At 37.7% G+C, this 17,338-nt stretch overlaps 2 protein-coding genes across 2 annotated transcripts; one reads left to right on the forward strand and one right to left on the reverse strand.

The window, feature by feature from the left end:
- Positions 1-1,276: 1,276 nt before the first annotated feature.
- HELRODRAFT_158677 (hypothetical protein) lies at positions 1,277-5,397 on the forward strand (the record flags this gene model as incomplete). Its single annotated transcript, XM_009010682.1, has 4 exons — positions 1,277-2,223; positions 3,042-3,153; positions 3,718-4,027; positions 4,769-5,397. The coding sequence occupies 4 exons, from the start codon at positions 1,277-1,279 to the stop codon at positions 5,395-5,397; spliced, it is 1,998 nt and encodes a 665-aa protein (XP_009008930.1).
- A 10,357-nt stretch (positions 5,398-15,754) lies between these two features.
- On the reverse strand, positions 15,755-16,169 carry HELRODRAFT_158678 (hypothetical protein; the record flags this gene model as incomplete). Its single annotated transcript, XM_009010683.1, has 2 exons — positions 15,755-15,861; positions 15,968-16,169. The coding sequence occupies 2 exons, from the start codon at positions 16,167-16,169 to the stop codon at positions 15,755-15,757; spliced, it is 309 nt and encodes a 102-aa protein (XP_009008931.1).
- Between the last annotated feature and the right edge of the window lie 1,169 nt (positions 16,170-17,338).

Genomic DNA, 17,338 nt, shown 5'->3' on the forward strand with positions numbered 1-17,338 from the left:
TTCTTTCCATTTTTTGCGCTTATTCATATCTGACAGACACATTGCGGCTAATACATTTCTAATTTTAAATACACATGCATACGTACATGTGTATTATATACGTACATCTTTGTCTTTCGTTAGACGTTCAAATGTTTGAAACAAACCACGTACAGCGATCAAATGTTTGAATGTGTCGGCATCAACTTCGAACGCGTAACCAACCACCGAGTATGCCAAGTTGTCGTTGTACCGGCACAATGACATGTTCGTGTTGTTGGTTCGCGTTGTTGTTCGCGTTGTTTTTTTGGGTTGTTAGATGCTTGAGTTGAAGGAATTTACGTCCTTCAATTTATCAAGGTCCTGTTGTGATTATTATTATCATTTTAAATGACATCATTCCACTTACTACATCATTATTAAGAAGAATGCAATTTCAATGTAAGTTGCATTACCACATCACCATAGCATGCTGATGGTGATGTGGTAATGATGAATTTTAAGAGGACGATGCAGTTGTTGTTGATAATAATGACGACGACGATGAATATATGATAGTGATGATGGTAACGATGTTGTTGATGACGATGTTGCACGGGCAATTAAGTTACGTTGGATATTAACGAGCAGATTGCAACTAAATGCATAATGAATATCAATCAACATTAAGCACACACATACATACACACACATACATATACACATACATATACACATACATACATACATACATACATACATACATACATACATACATACATACATACATACATACATACATTTTAAAAATCTGTGTAAAAATAAAAATAAAAAAAAATAAACTATAAGGGAGAGATTGGGCCAAAGTTTGCTGCAATAGTGTCTCCTCCCACACTGTTACCTAGGTTTTTGTATTCACTCATTTGCTCACTCATTCATTCATCAATAAAAAAAAAAAAGAAAAGAAAAAAAAATTATATAAATAAAAGTTGAAACACTGGTTAAATATTTAAAGATAATTCAGTCATTCATCCGTTCGCTCGTTCATTCATTCCGTCACTCATTCATGTATTCATTCATTCTTCCATTCGTTCGGTTGTTTATTCATTCATTTATTTATTCACTCACTCATTCATTCTTTTTTTCCCTCACTCGTCCGTTCAGTAATTAGCTCATTCATTCCCCCATCATTCACTCATTCATCCGTTTGTTCGCTGGCCCGTTCCTTTGGTCATTCGCTTGTTCATCCATTCATTCATCCATCCACCCCACTTGGTTTGTTTCCTTTTCCTCGTTTCTTGGTTGTTTTTAATCACATATGGCTCCAACGTTACAACAGTGCCCCGTCTGCTTTAACCACTATAGAAGCACTCCAGACGGGAAGTTATGTCGGCACGGAGGTAAAGTGAAAGGACAGGAATGCTCGGGGTCCCGGAAAAAAGTTGATCCATCGGGCGCGAGGGCTGCTTCGCCTCTCGGTGCCGCACCCGACCCCAGGCCTGGGCTGCCCACACGGTCGTCCGCCGCATCGGTCTCCGGTGATCCTCTCGGCCTGGATTACTCTGGTGTTTTTGATAAGCTGACGGCCGTGCTGAAATGTGTACCGGTGTACGACCATATCCCTAAGCCATGCAGGGAGAAGTTCGCACATGATCTGAACGCCTTGCTGACGGCTGTTTGTAACGACCCTGGTGACCCGGCTTACTGGGTTAGACTCCACTGTTTTGTCCCATACGTCTTACAGAAGACTTCCAGAGGAGGTCGCCGGGTCAACCAGGGCAATCTGGTCAACAAGCGTCTAAGCGAATATTCAACTATTGGTCTTGAAACCCTGGTACTGTGCTTTGATGGGTTCAATAATGCCAAATCACAAAAGCACAACCCCGATCGATGGATCAACGCTGTGTCATCTTGTATTGAACAGGGAAACCTGTCCTCGGCGGTCAGACTTGTCTGCTCGCCGGAGGGCCTGGCGGAGAGCTCGCCGGCCACCTTCGATAAATTATGTTCTATCCACCCAAAAATTCCGGTGGACAGGCGGGTCTTTCCCGCATTGACACCAACGGCTGGTTGCGTTTCTCCCGCCGAGGTGCTGAGGGCCGTTAAATCTTTCAAAAACGGTTCTTCTGGAGGCCTGGATGGCCTACGACCCCAGCACCTTAAGGATGTTTTTTCAGGCCCCTTGCCAATTGACGACACACTGAACTTCTTAACCCAATTCATTAATTTGATCCTATCTGGAGCTTGCCCACTCTCCGTCCGCCGGTTCTTTTTTGGAGGCCGGCTAATAGCTTTAAATAAGAAAGACGGAGGGGTCAGACCGATTGCGGTCGGGAACGTTTGGAGGAGATTGGCCGGCAAATGTGCCTTGGCCCTGGTCGTGGTCGAACTCAAGACCAAATTCTACCCGACTCAGCTGGGTGTCGGGATTAAGGGTGGCGCTGAGGCCGCTGTTCATGCGGTTCGAAGATTGGTCACCGACCTCCCCGATCAATGGGGGTTTCTGAAACTGGACTTTAAAAATGCCTTCAATGCCTTGAGAAGAGACTCGATGTTGGAGGCTGTCAAACTTTTTTGCCCCAACATCTACAATTTTTGCCATTCTGCTTATGGCGGAGTCTCTTCCCTTGGCTACCACTCTTGGGTTGTAGAATCGTCCGAGGGGGTACAGCAGGGTGATCCCCTTGGTCCTTTGTTGTTCGCACTAACTCTTCATCCACTCTTAGAGAAAGCTTCGTCCACCTTCGTTTGCGCTTATCTGGATGATATCAGCATAGCTTCGGACGGTCCAACTCTGGCCGATAGCTACGAATATTTGAAGCATAACTCCGCTGCAATTGGCTTAGAGTTAAACATTAAAAAATGCGAACTTTACTGCCAAAGTTTATTTCAGGTGCCACATGCGCTGGCTGAAATACCCAGAGTTGGTGCATCAGAACTGAGTTTTTTAGGCACACCCTTGGTCGAGGGCGATTATCAAATAAAGTTTTTTGACCAAAGCTCTCTGAGCTTGAATTCGCCCTGGGTCGTGTTTCCTGTCTTTCGGCCCATGATGCCTTGACTATTATCCGCAATGCCCTCAGTTTGCCCAAATTGATGTACTTCCTGCGTACATCTAAACACATTGACCCTTCTAAATTGGGCGAATTTGACGGAGCCCTGCGCACCGCCCTGTCGTCGATTTGCAATGTTCAAGTGACCGACAGTGGTTGGTCCCAGGCTCAGCTGCCGGTGCGATTTGGTGGGCTGGGGTTGCTTAGCGTGGTTCAGCTGGCTCCCGTTGTTTATAATTCTTCTGCCGCTGCCACTCTCGACCTACAGTCTTCCCTGCTCCACCGGTTTTTTCGTTGCCGCGATATTCTTCCCCCAGCGTCCGCCCCGGGGGACCGTACGCACGTCCAGATTTTGAACGAAGAATATAAAAAAATCTTTCAAAATTTGTTGTCTTCATGCGGCGACGACTTTTCCACCGCTCGTTTGTTGGCCATGTCCAGCGTTGCCAGCTGTGGGTGGTTGAGATCGTGGCCTAACACCTCTGTGGGCACCAGGCTTGACGACGAGTCTGTAAGATTTACCATTGGCTTCAGACTTGGCCTGGTCATTCAAAATAAATACACGTGCCGATGTGGCGCTGAGGCGGACGAGTTTGGGCACCACGGTTTGGTTTGTCGCCTGGGTGGGGGCCGTCAACTACGTCACTCAGCGCTAAACGATTACATTTGTCGGCTCTTCTCCAAGGCTTCAATCCCGGTTCTCAAGGAACCATCCGGCATTTCTGCGCATGATGGTAGGCGACCGGACGGATGCACGCTAATACCTTGGAGAGCCGGCAGATGTTTGGCGTGGGATGTTACGGTCCCTGGCACCCTCGCCGAACGATACGTAAACCTGACAAGTAAAGAATGCGGTTTGGCCGCGGCCAGGGCAGCGGACGAGAAAATGAAAAAGTATGGGAATGCCCTCCCCTCGATGGAATTCTTGCCAATATGCATCGAGGTTCTCGGCCCGATGGACCCCAACACCCTTAAATTTCTCAAGGAAATAGGCAAAAGGATCAGTGTCAGATCAGGTGACAGCAGGGAACTGTTTTTTGCAACCAACCACATTTCGTGCTTGTTGCAGCGGTTCCTGCGTGTCTGTGTGCTTGAAAATATCCAACTGAATGCCGACATGTGCAATTAACGACAAATCAAAGTGTTAATCCATTTGTTACTTGATGTTTGACGGTTCAGTGTCACTCATCATGTTTTGGTTTTAACATACATACATACATACATACATACATACATACATACATACATACATACATACATACATACATACATACATACATACATACATACATACATACATACATACATACATACATACATACATACATACACACATACATACATACATACACACACACACACACACACACACACACACACACTCACACACACATACATACATACATACATACATAGTTCTAATCAATTATGGGTTTATACATACATACATACATACATTGCTTCAATGTTTTGATCAAACTCTCCGTGACGGCTTCCAATCGATTTTCAACGTTCCCCTTGACCCGAAAGGTTGGTTACAGGCAACCCTGCCCATCTCGGTTGGTGGCTTAGGTTTAGGTACCGTGGTGGATTTAGCACCTTCTGCCTTCTTGGCTTCTGCTGCTGCCACGGTTCCTCTCCAAAATTTGTTGTTGCCCAGGGATAAAATATATTTCGACAATTTCAGAACCTAAGTTTTTGATGGGTTCCGCACCGTCCACGGAGCGGGGATTTGTATCAAAACCCGTTCTCAAAAGGAGTGGCATTTATCAGCAGCTCAGTTGCTAAGCTACTGGATTTGAACCAATCAAATTTTGATAAAGCCAGGATAATGGCTGTAAAAAGTGAGTTGGGATCATCTTGGTTGAAGGCGGTCCCAAATTCCGCCTGTGGTACCAGGCTGGACGACTCTTGTGTTCGTGTCAGTTTGGGACTGAGACTCGGTTTACCCATTTTAACTGAGTATGTTTGTTTATGTAGGGCTAATGTTGAACCCCTGGGCTATCATGGTCTTTCCTGTCGGTTGGGCCCTGATAGACAGGCTCGACACTCGGCCATGAACGACCTTTTGGTCAGGTGCTTTCAGAGGGCAAACATACCCACAATTAAAGAACCCACGGGTCTTATGGAGGAAGGTAGCCTCAGGCCCGATGGGTATACTATTTCACCACGCGCGCAGGGACGTTCCCTTGCATGGGATGTTACGTTCCCCCATACCATGACTGAAGGGTACATTAATCTTACCTCACAGGAGGCGGGTGCCGCTGCATTAAGAGCCGCAGACTTTAAAATTCAAAATCTGCGGCTCTTGCAAATGGCAAAATTTTTCAGCCAGTCTGTATTGAGACCTTTGGTCCAACCGATTTTCAGACTCAGAGTTTTCTGAATGAACTCTATAGCAGGATTGTAGAAGTATCTGGTGACCCATTAGATAAGAGTTATGTAAAGCAATCTTTCTCTATTTTACTTCGAAAATATAATTTTTTCTGTATTTTGGATGGAGCGTTAAAATACCTGTCTGTGCGTAGCGTTTAACATAGATATGATTATTACTTCCTTATAGTTCTAATCAATTATGGGTTCATACATACATACATACATACATGCATGCATGCATACATACATACATACATACGTCCAAATTTTGAACGAAGAACATAAATATATCTGTAAAAATCTTTTGTCTTCATGTGGCGACGACTCTTCTACCGCTCGTTTGTTAGCCATGTCCAGCGTTGCCAGCTGCGGTTGGTTGAGATTGTGGCACAACACTTCTGTAGGCACCAAGCTTGACAACAAATCTGTGAGATTTGCCATAAGTTTTAGAATTGGCCTGGTTGTTCAAAATAAATACACGTGCCGATGTGGCGCTCGGGCTGACGAGTTTGGGCACCAATGTGTAGTTTGTTGCCTGGGTGGGGCTCGTCAACGACGTCACTCAGCACTAAACGGCTACATTTTTTGGCTTTTCTATATATATCTTTGTGTGTGTGTGTGTGTGTGTGTGTGTGTGTGTGTGTGTGTGTGTGTGTGTGTGGCTTCAAACGGGTTCTCTACCGGGGATGGAAATGAACTCTCATCTCCTAAAAAATGCTCCCATTGGCGGTAGGTATCTCACGTCGGTCAATCAAGTTCTACTCCAGACCTTCACGTGGCGAAGCTGTTTAAACTAACAGGAAAGGGCGAAGGCGAGTAACTGGCGCCATAACCAGACGTTCCATGGCTGGTCATCCACCTAGGAGAAGGAAAACTCTGACTTCAAACCTCTGCTGCCTTGCGGCCACACCCATTCATGGAAAGGCTATAGAAGTAAACCCAAACAGAAAATCGCTAGCACCTGCAGTTGGCTATAAGGATAGTTCTGCTCATCAACTCGGTGTCAGTTCCAACTAAACTGCTACGTACATACTGTTCAGTCATCACGTCGCAATTTAATGTGCCAGTTGACAACGGTCTTTGTGGAAAAAGAGGGTGATTGTGCAGGTTGTCTTCGCTGGATGCTGTGAGCGTAAAAGCCCTGCGGCGACTGGAGAATGACGACGGGCACAAGTAGAGGATACTACTGGAAGTGTCTAGCCACTATCCAGCACGTAGGCGGCCTTGGTGTGATGGTCGCTCGTTACTGAGGGCTACAGTGGCGTTCGGTCCTGCCTTGGCGACAAAGCAGTCCTATTTAGGGAGACACTGCTTTCTCCAACTGGAGAGGGGACTAGACTCAGCTGCTCTCGCTGAAAAAAGAACTCGACGAAAACAGACGGCTCAAAGCGGCGATAGTACAGGTGTATGGATTTGTGGAATTTGTGCACGGAAATGTTGGTCAAGGATAGGACTTTTTGCTCATTCTAGGACTCACCGATGACCCAATTCGTCGATTCGACGATGAACTCCATGTGTGTGTGTGTGTGTGTGCGCGTGTGTGTATGTGTGTGTGTGCGCGTGTGTGTATGTGTGTGTGTGTCAACTATCCTTTGAGCCTCGAATCTGTCGAGGTCTTATATATCTCTATGCGCCTTTTGAATTCATTACCAATGACTACTAAAAATCCTTCTCTTGCTCTTTTTTCAATTTATTTGCTCATTCAGTCTAAATATTTCAAACATGTCCTCTGTTGATTTGATTATTTCCCGTTATATACTTCATATTTATTCAATTTTAAGATAAATATTTCAATTATTCTATTTTTTCTTATTTATAGAAATAAATAAATTCTTCTCTTGCTCTTTTTTCAATTTATTTGCTCATTCAGTCTAAATATTTCAAACATGTCCTCTGTTGATTTGATTATTTCCCGTTATATACTTCATATTTATTCAATTTTAAGATAAATATTTCAATTATTCTATTTTTTCTTATTTATAGAAATATCATTATTTTATTGGGAAATGTAAACATTTTTTTATCTATTTATAATTTTTAGTCCAAATTTTATGGTGGCCCAACAAGTCCTAGCTTAGGGTTTTTTAGCTTTTTTGCTGAATAAACTCTTTGCGTTTAAATAATTAAAATTACATGTCAACTTTAAATTTATTTTTCAGATAGTCAAAGTCCCCATGTTCTTTCCAACCAAAATCCTAGCCGCCCAGTGATTAACACGTTCGCCAACTTACTCAATGGGCCCTTAAAAAACTAAATAATTTGCTTTTTATTAATTCGTTCATTGATTCTTCCAATCAGTTAGCTGTTTACTACTTTCTTATCATCCATTGTTTTTGTCATACAAATTTGTTCATCTTTCATCTTTTTTTTCTTTCAACACATCAATTTATTTACATGCGCTTTGGTGTATTTAGTTGGTGAACAGAGAATCAATCAAAGAAACGACCGAACACGATTTGCCAAAGCTCGCAATCATGCATCAATCCAACATCTGCCATTCTTCATTCACTATATTTACGAGTCAATTAATCTGTTTTGTCTCCAAACCATTTACACAATTTGCTTTTCAGGTGGGTTGGTAGGTGAGTTTGTTTGTAGGTAGGTAGGTAGTTAGGCAGGCAGGCAAGCAGGTGAGTAGGTAGATAGGTAGGTAGGTGTATGCAGGTAGATTGATAGATAGATCGAGGGATAAGAAGGAATGAAAATAACTCTTGATTCTAGAATTCCTTTATTTTGCTGGTATTTTTTGTACGGAGTATAGGTATGTGTATGTGGGACTTCGAAATTATTTATCTAACACGGATTATTACAATAAAAATGTTTAGAATGAAAACAAGTTCGACTTTTACTTTTACTACTTTCAATTTTCATACAATTCCGGCTAAACTTTTGCAGTTCTGTTACTGAGGATGATGTTTTTGAAGTGTTGAATTAATAAATTAGACAAGTTGAGATTTAATGATTTTGTTTCTTTGTTGCCTAGTTTGACGTCCAACACTTAAGAAGCTATTTCGCAATACTGCGCAAAATAAATAAATGAATCATATAACTAGAATAAATATAACGCCTTCGCTCACTTTTAACGGTCGAACAAGGAGCTTACTTCCGGAGGGGAGTTGGAGGGTGATTTTTTTATCGTTCGAGTCAAAAGTAACGATCGTATATTTTCTAATTTCGGAATATTGCTTTTATTTAAAATGTTTTAAAAGATTTTAAATTTTAATTTTTGTAATTATTATTCAATGTGATAATTAATTACTTATATTTGGTATAAATTTAAAAAATAAAATCGACATTACCGAAAATTATTGAAAGTTGAAAAAATTGAGGTTCTTTGCAATCCCTGCTTCAACCCACAAGAAAGTGTTGCATATTAGTAAATAGGCCTTGAAATGAATAGTGTAATAAAACGCGAAAATTTTGTTGTTGGTGTGACACTATGCGAATGAAAGTTAACTACAGTCTAACAGTTTTAATATTAAAAAATTACGTACCTGCTTCCTTACATGTGTGACTGGCAAGAATTAATATACTACTAATGATACAATATAATTATATATACCCATTGTTGTACGTTCATGAGGTTGTGCATGTCTATTCATATTTTTAATCAATTTTGGTTGTTTGTTTTGGATTCCAAAAAGATAGAGATTACAAAATTTTTAAATTTAAAATATACGGTAAAGACCAAAGTAAACATTTCAAATAATGTAAAACAATTGCAGACAAGACAAAAAAGTTAAGTTATGGCTAATCTAATTTTATTAACTGTATATGAAAACGTGTTTTAGTGTTTTATTTCTCTGAACTACAAGTGAGGCAATTACATATTTGATCGCGGTTCTGTAGTGTAGTGGTTATCACGTTCGCCTCACACGCGAAAGGTCCTGGGTTCGAAACCCAGCAGAACCATTGGAATAAATGTTTTGAAAAACTGTTAAAAGTTTGCATTTTAGGGCGTTATTACCCAACTTTTTGTATATGCACATCTAAATGATTTTCCAAAAAATCATATTCCCAAAGACTCATTTGTCAAACAGTGCTGATGACTTACGTTAGGTATCAGCATAGATGTCTCGACGTAACATCTAGTCATCTAGATATGAAACCTTTAAACGACCATGTTTCTTAGTTGGCCTTTGTGCTGCGCGCATAATAGTCTTGTTATGCAGTGCAATTATATAATTTTTTTATTTTATTAAGCGAAACAAGAAAATTGTTTNAACAGTTCATTTTTTATTAATCAAAAATTCGTGAAATAAAAAAACGTAAAATAAAAATATTTTTTTATTTTTCAACTTTTTTAGTTTATTGTTTTTATTATATTTAAATTTACTTTTAATATTTAAACTGTTCCGTTAATATTTTTAACAAATTTTTACAGATGTCGTTTGAAAACGTACGCAGATCGTTTCTTTGACGTTATGGTTACTAAAACAGAACATATCTTCAACCAACAGAATGTCATTTTGTGTATAATTATTTACAAGTGTTGTGAAAAATCTTCGTTAATAGTTGGAAGTTTTGAAAAGTTTCATAGCGGTTTCTGAAACTTTCTTAATAGAATATTTTAACCGGTATCAATTAAATAATTCTATCCATTTCATCAATTCTCATACCATCTATTCTATATTGTCACTAAATCAATCAATCAATCAATCAATCAATCAATCAATCAATCAATCAATCAATCAATCAATCAATCAATCAATCAATCAATCAATCAATCAATCAATCAATCAATCAATCAATCAATCAATCAATCAATCAATCAATCAATCAATCAATCAATCAATCAATCAATTAGCTTGTAAAGCGCTATTTCCGCGATGTTCAACAGCGCTCCTCAATGAATTTTGAAAACAGATGGGTCTATTAAGTTAATAGGTGGCTGTCCACTCTGTACATTAAACACGCTTGCCCGCGGTTACTTTTGAATCGTTTACAGATAAATTTTAAATTACTTCGGGCGTTGGGAAGCACTAATTTAGGATCCAGTTACGATTATTTTGCCAGCCCATTCAAAAATAGTTTACAAAAATTTCCCCACATAACATTTTTCAACGACGTTTGGAATGAGCAATTTAAAGAAAAGGGTGACCGAAATATTGTTAAATTTCTTGTAACGTAGATTGTTTAATTAACTAATATTAATGTAATATTGAAAGACATTAAAAGAAGAAAATAAACTAAGAAACGTTTTTGACTCGTTTATTATCAACCGGGACAAAAATTGAATTTATCTCAAAGAAAAGAACATCTAGCCAAAAAAATAGATGTATATCATGTTTTAAAATAAAACATAAAACTTAACACCTTCTCATTTTATTTAAAAACATTAGATGACCTTAACATAAATGTTCTGAAGACCCAACAAACACATCAGTGTGAATTAATTCTCCTGGTCTTCATGTTCTTACCCAAGTTCAAAATTTCAATCGATGTAACTTTCCATAGACACATCCTTCACATAATTCACTGTCTACAGGTATATCAATGTTTAGTTCACGTTTTATGACCATTTTAACATGTTTCTTATTCTGATGTCCCATTCGTTCATGGTATAATTGCAATGCATCTTGATCGTTGACAAAGTAAACTTCAACTTCAGAATTCAACGGTCTAACAGTTTTTGCTACAAGTTTGAAGAAACCTCCATTATTGTTTCTTATTCCAACACCATTTATCACATTGTCAATAAGTAGATGACAACTTCTTGAGGTAGAAACAAAAGAGCTATTTCTGTTCTTATCTTGAGCTGCAAGTACTGAGAACAAGTTTCTTTTCACTTTTGGCACATACCAGACATCTGTGAATTTAACCGTTTGCCATTTTCACTTTCACTTGAAGATGAACAATTCCTTTTCCAAAAGCTTCTACAGTATCACCATTTGCAACATATATTTTACTCGGTTGAGAAAATTTTTCAAAACTTTGAAATAGGTCTCTTCGGAAAGTTAAATGACACGTAGTACCATTGTCAAAAAACCATTCATCAGTGTACGCTGACTCGTCAATTGCAAAAACACTTGATTCCATAACAACTAGTGATTTCTTATTGTCATCGTGTAGATTGTTATTTCTTGGTTTTGCTGGTTTACCATCGGAATGCCATTTTTCACAATTTCTTACAATGTGACCTGGCAATTTGCAGTAATGACATATCAGTCGCTTTGATTTGCTGACAAATTTATCTTGTTTCTAACCTTTCGTGTCTTGAGATGACTTATTACTTGTTGCTTTGACAAATAATACCTTATTACTTTCAGTTTTGTTTAACAATCTCAAACTTGCAGCAAATAAGAAATATTTTTCTAGCAAAGTTTCAATTATTTGAAACATCAGCATTAAGTAACTGTTTTCATCTTTTGATTCTTTTCCTAACTCAACCTTTAAATCTTTCCAAAGATTCTTGAGTTTTGTAACATGTGAGACAACATCATCACTTTCATCCATTTTATAACTGAAGAACTTCATGCATAAATTGTATGCTTTATCTTCATTAACTTCATCATACAATCTATGAAGTTCTAGCCAAACATCTCTGGCATTACTAAATGAACGAACTTTTTCATACGTTTCATCGGTCATATTTGTTGACAGAATTATCATAGCATTACAATCTGCTTTATTGAATTTGTTCAAAGCAGTTTGATATTTTGCTATCTCATCTTCATTTGAGTCATCGTTTAATTCATCGGGACCTTTTAATTTGCCATTTACTATGTCCATTGCATCAGGAATGCCGCGTAGTATTATTAGTGATGGTACGATAATCGAAAATTCGATTCGATTTCGATTCGATTTCAATAATCGAAATCGAATCGAATTGTTCTAAAAAAATTAAAAACATTGCAACTGTTATAAATCTAAATTAATGAATATTTATTTAAAGTTATTTTTAGTTAAGTAGTTAATATATCTTGTCACTATAGGATGATAACAAAGGTCAAACTAGTATGTTTGACTATTCGACCTCTGTGAAAGAATGGGAACCGAACCATCCCCGAGCTAAAGCAGCTACTTTGACGTTGGCAAAAATGATATGTACCGACTTACAGCCTTACAGGATAGTACAAGATAAAGGTTTTGTGGCATACAGCAAGTCTTTGGAGCCACGTTACAAGTTGCCTGATCGCCACAAACTGTCTAAAGAAATCATCCCAGGTTTGTATGAAAGTTTCAAAAAAGACTTTGCAGAATCCATTCAACAAGTGGCATCATTGGCTTTAACAACCGATGGGTGGACGTCAAACACCAACGATTCGTACTTATGTTTCACGGCTCATTATCTTGACGAAAATTTCGTCATTCACAACGAATGCCTTAAAGCAACTCATTTTCTAGAAAGCCACACTGGTAGAAATTTGGCTCAGGCTATTGATGACTGCGTAAAAGACTGGATACCAAATGTCAATATTCCGATTTTTGTTATTACAGACAATGCAGCTAATATGAAGTCGGCTATGAAACAGCTCGCAACATTTCCACATTTTACATGTTTTGCACACACTACAAACTTAGTAGTCACGGATGCTATCAACAGCAATAAAGAGATAACAACGCTCCTGACTAAAGCGAGAGCTATTGTTGCACATTTTCATCGCAGCAGTAAAGCAACACAACGTTTACTGGTGGTACAAAGGCAGTTGAATCTCCCTACACACAAACTTAAGATGGAGTGCGTAACAAGATGGAATTCGACTTATTATATGATGTCACGAATTGTAGAACAAAAAGATGCATTGAGTATGTTACTGGCTTCAAGCGACACAATAGAAAACCTAACTGCACAAGAATGGAGAATGGCTGCCGATTTTATCAAGGCTCTTAAACCTTTTGAGGAAGCCACCAAGCTTATTTCTGGCACAAGATATCCAGCTGCTTCAATGGTCATACCGTTGCTGAATATTTTGCAAAGAAAAATGGAAGATTTTAGTGTCAGCGGTGAACACATCAACTTGAAAACTACATTAGTTCAGGGCATTAAGGCACGTTGGCCAGATCACGAAAAAATAAGGTGTTTGCGATGGCAAGCTTAATTGACCCAAGATTTAAACGATATGCATTTACAAATGAAGAAGCCTCAAAAAATGCTTGCGATGACGTTGTAGATAAAATGATCTTTGAACATACATCTACACTTCCTTCACCTGGTGCACAATCTGTAAATAAAGCATCTAATGCAGAGGAAGTTGGAAAAAAAGAGTCGGCTCCTTTCGACTGTTCACAAATATCGTTATGGGGAACATTTAAAGATATGGTTGCCGCTGCTGCTGAAGGACAGCAACGTCAATCACCTAAAGATAGAATGAAAAGTGAACTGGACTGTTTTCTTCAAGAACAAATTATTGCTCCTGAAGAATCTGTTTACAAGTGGTGGGCCGATAATGCATCTCGCTTTCCAACAATTGCTAAAGTGGCAAGAAAGTATCTTGCAATTCCTGCTACATCTGTGCCTAGTGAACAGATTTTCTCCATGTCTGGTCAAATAATAAATGAACGACGAAACCGACTAAAACCAGAACGTGTGGAACAATTAGTTTTTTTTATGTCATAACTTGCGGTTGGACTAAACTTTAACATCCTTTATTTGATTAACTGCTTTTTAAAAGAATGTTATCAAATTAAAATTAGAAACTATGCCAGAAACTTGTTACCAAAAATTTAAATGCAAATTATTGTGTTGCTTTTCATTTGAAAAAAAATCGAAATCGAATTTTTGTAACCTAAAATAATCGAAATCGAATTGATATTTTGACATCGAACCATCATTAAGTATTATACAAACTCTTGATTTCAAGTTCAGCCAATTACTTTTGCCTTCTAGGTGTTTGATTTGCACTGTTGTTAGATCCATTTTTTCTTTGTCTTTTAATTTGACCTTTTTAATTAGAAGCAAAATTAAATTTTATATACCTACCTAACTTTTATTTTTAATTACTCGCAGTATTAGGAAGCAAGAAAAAAAACGTATTCAGGTTGAAATTTGTTTAATGTGTATAAAATATTTTTGTGCACATTTAAAAAAAATTATTTGGGCCACCAAATTTTCTTTGCTTAGGGCCTCCTACTACCTAAGTCCGGCCCTGCTCTTCCGGATGTCACAGTCTTCACCAGACGTGTTGAGGCGTTTATGATGGAAGTCGATGCTCCACACTTGAGCTTATTAAGAAAATTTTAAGAGTTGTGAGTTAGATTAGAATATAGAATGAGTTCAAGCAAAGAGTAAAGAGATGCTGAAGTTGTCAGTGGTGAATGTAGAAAACTTTAACGAAGGAGAGGCCAAGATTTTTTAAAAACTATTTGATGATCGGTTTATTGATGACCCGAGGGTGATTTTTACAAATTTTTTAATTTTTTTTACAAAATGTTATGTTCAACGATGGAGGCCAAAATTATTTGGCAGAGCGGGGGCTACTTTTTTGGTAATGAAGCACAAAATCAATTTTGACTTCAAAAAGTACTTTTTTCTTTTAAACAACGACTTTACTAACTTTTAACATAAACAACGCACACAATAATGAGGCCAATGCCTCCCCACGGCCCCTCCTAGATCCGCCACTGGAAGCTGTCATCAGACTAAAGTGAAATGGCATAATTTGAAAAAAATAGTAGAATGGTTGAGAATTTCAAAGGTTTGAAAAACGCAAAATTATATGATAAATATATAAACACAGATGTTCGATTAGAAGAGTGAAATGATTGATAAGCTGATATGATAGCAATTGAGATAATTTTTCTATAGGAATCATTTTATTCGGAGTGTCGTTGACTTATAAGTAATTTTCAAAACTTGTGTGTCATTTCAACCACTATCCCTATCGCTATCCCCAACTTATTTGCAATTTGAAGCGCAAAAAGTTCAACATAGCTTCGGAGAACATTGAACACTTTTGATTTTTACTAACATATAAATTTTATTACAGTTTTTTTTAATGTAGTTGATGTAATCCGCAAAGAAGCGTATCGTGTTATATATGTGGTTTGTTTGTGGGAGGAGCAATTATTATAGTACATGTACATTGAATGACGAGGATCAAACGATCAGAGCGTTGAACTATTTAAAGAATACTGTATATTTAAATATTTTATAGAATAAAAAAGTGTATTATTGATCTATAACATCGATTATCATTTGTTAGGTAATGTTTCAGTCTCAAATGATTCAAACTTCTCCATCATTTTCATTTTTTTTTATTGATCATGTTATAAACTCGTTTTCACCAAATGATCAATTTTGAATTATTTGAATACACTTTTTTTTATAAATTTTTTATTAATAATTTTTATTTTCGTTTCATACTTGTCGTGGGATATACTCAAACTATTTTAATAAAATTTTTATTGTTGAACAAAACGTTAATTCATATTGGAACGTAATTCCGTAGTTGCATTGCACTAGAATCCATCAGGGCCTGACGCTTTACCGTGGTCAGAAAATTTTTTCTGGCACTCCCTTGATGGGTCGTTCCTCTGAAACAAAAAATCAAACAAAATAAAATAGTGTTTTGATTTTAAATCAATCAAATGATGATTTCAATGTTGGTAAAAAACTTTCAAATAACAAGACAATCAACCAGGCGGGAAGCAAGAGCACTGGTCGCAGTAACACTCCATGACGTCTCGTAAACATTTGAACTCCTTCTGGCATTTGAAAGCAGCGGGACACACACATTTGTAGTGCATTAATATGGGCCTCACGTGTTCCTGACTGCACTGACTTGGAGTCAACCAAACTAGAGCAAAAATGCCAACCACTAATATTAATTCTTTCTTCATTATTTTTTATCAATAAATTTATCATCCAATGTTAAAATGGGATGAAAATATTTGTGCAAAGTTTAAAATTGCTAAAGATATTTCAGTATTAATTGTTGACTACGTTGCGCTTTATATACATATTTCACGTGTGGAGTGGATTGAATTAGTAGATTGCTTTTTTTTCTTAAAGTAATAAATGTATTTACAATATATTTTTTTATATTTTTTATAAAAGCAATACTACTATTAATAATATTATTGTTGTTTCTGCTGCTGCAGATGTTGTTATTATATTTACCGTTCATGTAGGATAAGAACTTCTGCAAGTAACATAAACGCGCGTAAACAAACCAGTGAATGGCAGAACAAACATCATCAACAGCATTACTTCACGTAATTTCCGATGTATTCACTTACCGAAATGAATCCACTTTACAATAATTGCTCAGCTGTTGTCGGCAAGATAATGCAAAATATAAAAATAATGCAGCCATCTTGTCTAAAAGAACTCTACTGTAAAATTTGATTTCAAATTTTATTTTACCAACTAATATTTAATAATTTTTACAATTATCATAAATTTCAACTCATTCAAAAAATGTCTGACGGACAAAGTATTAAATTGGAAACTTTTCAATTAGAAAGAACACATTCTATTAACAAAACAAACGCCAAAACCAAGCAAACTTGTTTTCATAGAATTATCAATGGTGTTAGTTAAATCAATGTTTGCGGTGATCTGTCTCGAATGCAGTTGTGCACTGCTTACAAGATGCATATGGTGCAATGAGTTATTTATTTGCGTGTTGGAAAGCGACCTGAACACCCATTAGGTAAAATAATAGCCATTATCAGTGGCGGATCTAGCGGGAGGCCAGGGAACTAGTGCCCCGTTGTGAGCAGCTTCTTTAATAAATCAGAAAAAGAACCGCTTTATGTATAAAATTGACGAAAAAAGTCGTCAGCCACACTACCACAAATTTTGGCTCCCGTCAAAATTTAAACATTTTCCAAAGTTTGGCCCCCGTCAAAGTTGTCTGAATCCGCCACTGACCATTATTACCGTTTGATTGAGTAAATTTTGTAAAAATTTAAAAAGATAAAAAAAAGCAAATCGAGCGAACCCATATTGTTGGTACATTTTGGGTAGTGATCTCCGATGATCTGATGAGTGAGCTGGTAAAGAG

The sequence above is a fragment of the Helobdella robusta genome (assembly GCF_000326865.2).
Source record: "Helobdella robusta unplaced genomic scaffold HELROscaffold_1, whole genome shotgun sequence".
NCBI classification, from domain to species: Eukaryota; Metazoa; Annelida; class Clitellata; order Rhynchobdellida; family Glossiphoniidae; genus Helobdella; species Helobdella robusta.